This window comes from Vigna angularis, chromosome 1, assembly GCF_016808095.1.
Source record: "Vigna angularis cultivar LongXiaoDou No.4 chromosome 1, ASM1680809v1, whole genome shotgun sequence".
NCBI classification, from domain to species: domain Eukaryota; kingdom Viridiplantae; phylum Streptophyta; class Magnoliopsida; order Fabales; family Fabaceae; genus Vigna; species Vigna angularis.
The window spans coordinates 43,456,639-43,464,565 of NC_068970.1; the positions used below are offsets into that span (position 1 = coordinate 43,456,639).

Genomic DNA, 7,927 nt, shown 5'->3' on the forward strand with positions numbered 1-7,927 from the left:
ATGATCTAGACTGTAAAGCCATAATCATGTGGTGCAAGGCTACCTCGTGGATAAGGTTCCTTATCTACCGTAGAGTCCTCTGAAATTGCTCCATGAAAGCACATAGTGATTCTTCCTTCCCTGCCTGATATTCATCAAGGCAAGGGACGTCAGATGATGTAATCTACTAGTGGCAAACTACAACCTGAACCATGAGCAAATGACGGTGAAGCTATCAATGGAGTTGGGCGGCAATGAATTGAACCATGCCAAAGCCTCCTCATTCTGAGGGATGAAGAAGGCTCTACACCAAACAAGGTCACTTGAGGTGTAAAACATCATCTCGTTCATCAACATTCTTAGATGTTCATCGGGATCAGTGGAGTTGTCATACTTCTCAAAGGCTAGAGGGTTCCACCGGTTGGGCATGTTGGTTTCCATTATGCCTACTGTGAAGGGAACTAGCCCGACAATGTTGATTGTCTGCATAGACGGGTTATCCTTGCTAGCTCCCTGTTGCCCTCATGGACAGTCTTACACGACTCCTTCCTCGGTCTGGTCGAAGCAAGTTGGGTTAGTGCAAGGGGTTCCAGTTGTTAGATGCTCTACTCTTTTCGCAAGGATGCATTCTCAACCTTGAGAGACATCAATTCCTCCTCGTACCTACACTACATCTCCTCCATTTCTTGCATGTTCCTAAGCATCTCTAGCTGGTTGTGTTGATTCTGTGACTCCTTTGTTGTTGTGGTGCTCGTCATGTTCCTAATGGTCACCATAGGGTTTAGTCACTAATCACTCTACCCCACGGTGGGTGCCAAAATGTTTTGGGTATGGGGTCGAGATCAATGATTAAAGTTGTATTGTGTCGTCCAAAGTTTGAATGTTGTCTTGAAGTCCAAATGTTGTATCAAGTCATTCATCCGCTTGAAGGGTACCTGTAGAAGGCACTCTGATGCCAAAATCAACTCAACATTGGCAGTTAGCAATTAATGGCACAATAAATACAAGTAACCTGCCTCCTTACCTCAAACCTTTATTTATAGGTTTTAAGGTGGGGTTTTAATTAATGTTGGCTTAATCACGACCCAACTGCGGATAATCATACTGTAGTTTTAAGTTGATATGCATTAAGGTTAATGTGCTCTGATTCATGACCGACCGATTTATTTGGTAGCCAACCTGGTTCAATAGTGACTCGTTAGATAATATGAACTATGATTAATCATCCGATTTGTAGCTGATCGGATGGTTATATGGTAGAATTTGTAAGACAAATATACCTCTATTTATACAAGTGTATTTTGATCCAATTTACTACGATGAATTTTATTTTTGGACGAATTACAATTAAGATATTATTCAATATGTCTTTTTTTGAAATTAAAGTAACTAGCCCAAAGAGTAATTTTTATATACTTGATTAATCTTTGCTCTCTTTTTTAATTATCTGAAACTGAAATGTGCGTATAATGAAATCACAAACAGTAATTCTCATATATTTCTTTCTGACAAAACAATAACTGCTTGAGTAGTTTATACATGGTGTGATTTAGAAACCTACTACTGAAGCCCCTTTGTTCACCACCTGTTTTGTTTTGCCCCTCTACATGTTTGAGTAAATGCTTGATACTGTAAACCTTCAAGCTTCGTATAGCATTCCAACTTCAATCCGTTGCTGCGGTGGAATCCCAAGAGCAGGCAAACCAGATCTACAGTTATTGTGCATAACTTCATAAAAACTAAGCACAAATTTATCAAACCAGCTACAGTTTTGGCCAATGTAAAATCTGGTCTTTCCACGAACATGAACTACCCCAGCAACCCTTGCTTCTTCTAAGTTCGAGGTCTCTTCTTCAGTCTCTTCAGAATCAGAAAGATTCTCTGGAGACTGATGCTTCTGTATATGTTTTTCCAAACTACTAATGACTTGGTCAACAAAATGATCTCCTTCCAAATTTAGAGCATCTGCATAGCCATACTGAATCATACAGCAATATACCCCTTTGAGATTTGATTTCTTGATTACAATCCTATCTTGTGGAGCAACCTTTGGAACTAACAAATATTTAAGAGTAGTGAATACTGTGACCTTATGAAGGGATTTCATGTTCTTTATGTAGTGTCCAAGAATAGGAGTCAACCCGTCTTGAATGTTGGTATAAAAGAAGCATAGCCCAGGAACCCTATTAACACTGCGGTCAGCTAAAAGCTCTTCAAGTCTCTCAAAGGTTATCTTGTGGGTTAATTCGTAATCAGTCTTTTTTTGTCTACCATAAAACCAACCAAACATGATGAAAGCAAGGATGAATGATATTGCAAAAGGAATCCATCCACCTTCAGCAAATTTGGTGAAAACTGCACTAACATAAATCCCTTCCATCACAAAAAATACGACGAAGTAAAGGCAAACTAGCACAGCAGGAGTCCTCCATATCATGATCATGACTAGTGTAAGCAATATAGTGGTGATAAGCATAACTAGGCTCACAACAACACCTGCAATAAATGGCACACCAACATCAGACTATTGCATAGATTACTGTTAGATGCTAAATAGTTTCATATACTAAATAGTCTAAGGTCGCCCTATGGCCATATTACTGTAAGAAACTGTGACAGATTGTTTAAATTTATGATTGAGAAGAACTGTCTGAGTCTTGGATGCAGAACAGCTTCTGTCGCCCCATATATTGTATGAATCATACTTTGAACAGAAGCCTTCTGTTAATGTAAATCATTGGCTGATTTCAAATTCAACAAGGGTAACCCAAAAACTGTTATAAAATGGAATTTTTTTTCTTAATCAGGTGGTAACTATTTAAGGTTATCTAAGCAAACATAGGGCTTGAGAAACAGACATACCAAAAGCATTTCCTATATCTTTTCCATCTCCAAAAATAAGAATCACAGCTACGCAAAGGACCATCAGGATGTAGTTCACTTCAGGGGAGTAAACCTCTCCTTCTTTACTTTTAGATGTGTGGACAACCTTCACTCTAGGAAAATAATCCAGGACTACTGATTGCTTGATTACAGAAAAGGTGGCTGATATTAATGATTGGCTAGCAACAACTGCAGCAGAAGTGGCAATGACAAAGATGGGCCAGTAGACTGAAGTTGGTATAAATTTGTAGAAGCCATCATCATGATCATTGGGATGCTTGATCAGGTAAGCTGTCTGTCCCGCATAAGTCAGAACTAAAGATGGGTAGATTGTGAACAGAAAAGCTATCTGTTATCAAATTAACAAAGAAGAAAAGAGTATAAGACAATAATTGGCTGAGAAGGATGCACAACCTTCAAAGAGAGGTAAAAGAAATTATAGATATCAACCTGAATGGACTTCGGATTGAAATGACCAAGATCAGCAAACATTGCCTCAGAACCTAGCAAGATGAAGAAATTAAGAACAGAGAAACAAAATGTACTTCAAAGTAATAAATTTTTATGACTAAGAGATCACTGTATTCATATCAGAAGTCAGAACAACAAACGTACTGGCTTGCCCATCTAAACAATTGTCCACAATTAAGTGTTTGGACATGTACTAGTCACCCCCTAAGGTTGTTAAATTCTGAATCACAGAGATTACTTTGAATCATGAATATCATATTTATTATATTGAATAGTTAGTGATAAAATGAAAAATACTTTGAAAATTTATGATAAAAATAGGGGTATTCAGTAGCATTCCTTTTTATTTAACAATTTAAGCTTATTATTATTTTATTATTCAATTTCTCTGATAACAATAGCTGAAGGAAAAGCAAAAGGGAATGATGAAAATTAATTGTGAAATTCATATGAATGATATGAATTGTACTGTTTTATCCATGTGCCTGTTTGCAGCTCATCACCTTATACAAAATGTTGCCTGGTCAAATTTTGCAATTCTAATAACTATTTAAGATTCCCTTTTGCACAATTCTTATATAGCAACATTATTTAGTCCATAGCTTGACCTACCATAAGTACTTAAACGTGTGGATTTGTAATATGATTTGACAGGGATAGAAAAGCGTCTTCCAAAGATATATCATGTAAAAAGGATGAGTTAGATACCTGTAATGCAAAGTACAGTACCACCAAGTAAAAGCCATCCAGATTTTCCATTTCTCCAAAAGAAGTGGAATATATAGTGGGGAGATAAAGCCTTAAATATGCTAGGATAGTGGTGTATGATGCTGTAAACTCCTACAAGTGGGGTACTCAGGGTCCATGAGCCCATTATTGGGGAAAATAGGAAACTAACACGGGATGTACCAAACTTTTGCAACAGAAACAGAACAATGAGAACTACTGCAGAGAGTGCTTCCACTAGCGCTGTGGCAGCATATGCAAAAAAGAAGAGAGAAATTAGAGTTATATAAACCAGAAGACTGAATCGTATACTCAAATCTACTCTAAACATGCCTTAGGATAAAAAGCTTCCTATGATGCTTTTATTAGTTTTAAACTACCTTTCTTACTCACCAGACAGCTTCATTATACTGCAATATTCATATGTTTTTGTCTCTGAATTATGCAAGTACTGGTTGATGACGTTACTTGCATCTGATTAAATTAATGGTTTTGTTAACAATATCTTATTAATGTAACAAAAAGTGAAAAAAAAAAAATAAGGAAAGGAATCATTCATTACAGATACCAATCTTTAATAAATAAATTTGATTTTTCACAAAGAAAAACTCCCACTTGTTTAAACAAGAAAACCATCAAATTAATCATGCTCAATAAGTTTTGACAGATTCCATTAATGAAAGCTGCAAAATACCAGGTCACAGTAAAACCGTTCGAACTCCAAAACTTACATTTGCTAACTGAAGGAAAAGGTGCTCTAAGTCCATCCATTGCTGATAACACTGAAAACAAATTAAGCAAAGTCAAATCAAAACATTTCAAAGTAACAAAAAGGGAATCTAACCTTTCTGAAACGTGATAAAAAAGAAAAAATACTATTGTCACCAAACCTGAAATTGCTGGCGTAAGTATACCATCACCAATAAGCATGCAAGTACCCAACATAGCAACAAAGAGCAAGAGCCTCCGAGCAACTAAGCTTGTTTGGAAGAACTTGGCAAGCAAAGTTCTCTTCTGAACATCCTTAGTTGTGTTCAAACCCACATGCTTGGGAGGCAGGATCCCAATATTGACATGCCTGCATAGCAATGAATACAAGGCAAAAGTCCCACCTGCAATTCAAACAGGGTCATCGCCATGAAATAGAAAGCAACAAATTTGCAGCTTTAGAAATGTGCATTTGGGTGGAACAACTGCAAAATTGATTTAAAACGAAACTGATAACAAGTTTGCTTCATATTCGTTGATTTTAAAATGAAGCCATTTGCATTGCAATGTTTTAATCTAAAGCAAGTCAATAACAAAATTTAGTATAAAATTTTCAATTTAAAGTAAAACTTGTCTGAAGTTACTTCAATTAAGTATCAACTTTGAATCCAAAGAAAATGAAAGTAGCCAGTACCTTCGCCGTGGTCATCAGCTCTAATGGCTACATTGGCATACTTGACAACCCCTATGAGAGTAAGAGTCCAAAACATAATGCTGTAAATGCCCAAATAATCATCTTCCGTTGGAGACTTGAGTGGCATTGAAGGGTACACGTAGAGGGGTGACGTCACAAGTCCTCCAAACACCACCCCAAGAGTCTTGTAGGCAAGAACTAAACTCTCCCTTCTTTCGTTCCCTTCCTGCACCTCACCAACATCATCAAACAAACATGTTATGTTAGTCATTGTTGTTCATCAAATTGCATGTTGGTAGTTGAAACAGAAGTTACAGTGAATACATAACCAACCTGTCGTTGTTGTTGCTGCTGAGAGGAAAATGCATGGTCAGTTGGGTGAAGGCGGCGAGCTTCAGAATCAGAGTCGCCATTGACGTTGACAACGACGTCGTTTGACGAAGGGTGCTGGACATGGTTTTCCATATCGCCTCCTCGTACTCTGTGAGAAGACACAGCACAAACTCCAACACAACAGAATCTTTTACTAGTTACCAACACCAGCAATTATGCACTACTTTTATAGACAAAGATTTGCCTCATTAGGAACAAATGGTTATTTAGTTCATGTGATTAACGGAATATTTGGTGTTGGGAATTTCTTAGAATTTTAAGGTTTCATATTTATAATATAGTTATATTATATTGTATGATATATATAACATTGATTTCTTATTTTATTGTTTAAATATAATTGACTTTGGAAGAGTTTGATTCAACAATAATATTTATTTTATTTGTTGAATATCTTTTCTTTTCGGATTACTAATTATTTTAGAATGTTGCCAAATAAATACAATACTAAATTTACAATAATAAAGAACACAAATATAATTATACTTTTTTATGAAACAAAATAATTAAATTATAATTATAAAAACAAATTAAATACTTTTTATAATTTAATTGTAGATAGTATATATTTATTTTGCAGATAATTTTTATTTATTTAAGTTAAAAAATGGTTAAATTAAAAGAAAATAGTTAAATTTAAAAATTGTTATTTAAAGAATAAAATTGGAAAAAATTGATGATAGTAAAAAAAATATTCTTTATATATAACTATAGGTAATAATTAATTTTTTAAGATGTATGAAATTAAACAATAAATAAAGAACACTCAGTTTAAATCAAATCATACGGTATTAAATTAAATTCAAATTCTAGAAATTCAACGGTCAACTATTATGATAAATAGTTTTATCATTTATAACAATTTTATATCACGTTTTTTCTTATAAATTATCTTATAAGAAACATACATTTAAGGACAAAATTTATATATATCATATAAATATTCTTATAATAATAAAGTTCAGGTTTGAGTTTTGGGACGGAAAATATAAATTAAGAGAATTTTATTAAACAATAAACAAAATCTTTAATTAAAAAGTAAGATACTTCTCACGTATAACTTAATAACATGAAATTCAAAAGAAAAGCATTTTTCTCCATGTTTGTTGTGAAAGTTTAAAAAAATAAAAAAAAAAATGGCTTTTTTCTAAGCTCCCAAACTCCAGTTTACGCCAACCGTTTAATGAACTTTTTGTGCACGGGTCAAATTAAAACAACTACTGTGCACAAAATGATAATTGTTTATCTACTAAAAACTAATCATATAATATGCACAAAACAATCTCTTTCTTGATGTATTACATGCGTAAAATGATAAATTATAAAGTCAATATTTTTGTCCCTCAAAGCTACTGAGAATAGAAGTGAGAACACCATTCATCTTTTCTTTTTTTGGTAACTGAGGAATACAAGATAAATGTAATAAGGAAAAGGCCATCCAGGAATATTTCCAATGATATAAAGAAAAAAATATAGAAATGAGACTCGTTAATAGTCAATAAAACTATTATATTTTCATATTCGTTATATGATAACAAAAGCTTAGTCAAATTATATCTATTAACATTTTTATAGATAAGAAAAAAAATCATTGAAAATTTATTAATTTTCTTTTTTTTATAGTAACCAAAAGGTATAATAGTATAAAAAATTGTGTTTAAAATTGATAATGTTTTTAGAATGGTAAGATTAGATTATTTTAATATTAAAAGTTTAAAATATAAATTGAGTTTTATAAATGATTTTCATTATTTTAAAAATACATATTCTCTCCAAAAACATTTTTTCTACCGTTATCTTCCTTCTCTTTAGGTTTTCTCACCTTTTATTCATTTGTTTCAATAAAGAGATCACTCGAGTGATCCTTACGACGAGCTCTCCATTTTTGTTTAATTAGTATTAAATTGGTTTTTTGTCTATATTCTTAGTTTGTTTGTTCTTTCTCTACATGTGATCCTTTTTGGCTCGCATGTAATATTTAAGTTTTCTTTACTAGTTTCTATCGATTAGTGATCCTAATGGTGTGTCTTGATCATGTTTGTGTTGTTCATCAGGGTAGAGATAGAGTTTGCT

The 7,927-nt window shown here is 33.6% G+C and overlaps 1 protein-coding gene across 1 annotated transcript; it reads right to left on the reverse strand.

The window, feature by feature from the left end:
- Positions 1 to 1,451: 1,451 nt before the first annotated feature.
- Positions 1,452 to 5,996, reverse strand: LOC108319709 (probable potassium transporter 17). The gene is made up of 8 exons (XM_017550934.2): positions 5,795 to 5,996; positions 5,462 to 5,687; positions 4,950 to 5,171; positions 4,791 to 4,841; positions 4,042 to 4,302; positions 3,313 to 3,365; positions 2,842 to 3,211; positions 1,452 to 2,475 (listed from the first exon to the last, which is right to left on the reverse strand). The coding sequence occupies exons 1-8, from the start codon at positions 5,924 to 5,926 to the stop codon at positions 1,619 to 1,621; spliced, it is 2,172 nt and encodes a 723-aa protein (XP_017406423.1). The 5' UTR covers positions 5,927 to 5,996; the 3' UTR covers positions 1,452 to 1,618.
- Positions 5,997 to 7,927: the final 1,931 nt, after the last annotated feature.

Bases quoted from the DNA above. Each gene is read 5' to 3' on its own strand.
- LOC108319709 (XM_017550934.2), bottom strand. From the start codon at position 5,926: ATGGAAAACCATGTCCAGCACCCTTCGTCAAACGACGTCGTTGTCAAC. The intron at 5,172-5,461 runs GTACTGGCTACT...TTTGAATTGCAG, and splicing joins AGCTGATGACCACGGCGAAG to GTGGGACTTTTGCCTTGTAT. The intron at 3,212-3,312 runs GTTGATATCTAT...ATTTGATAACAG, and splicing joins TCAATCCGAAGTCCATTCAG to ATAGCTTTTCTGTTCACAAT.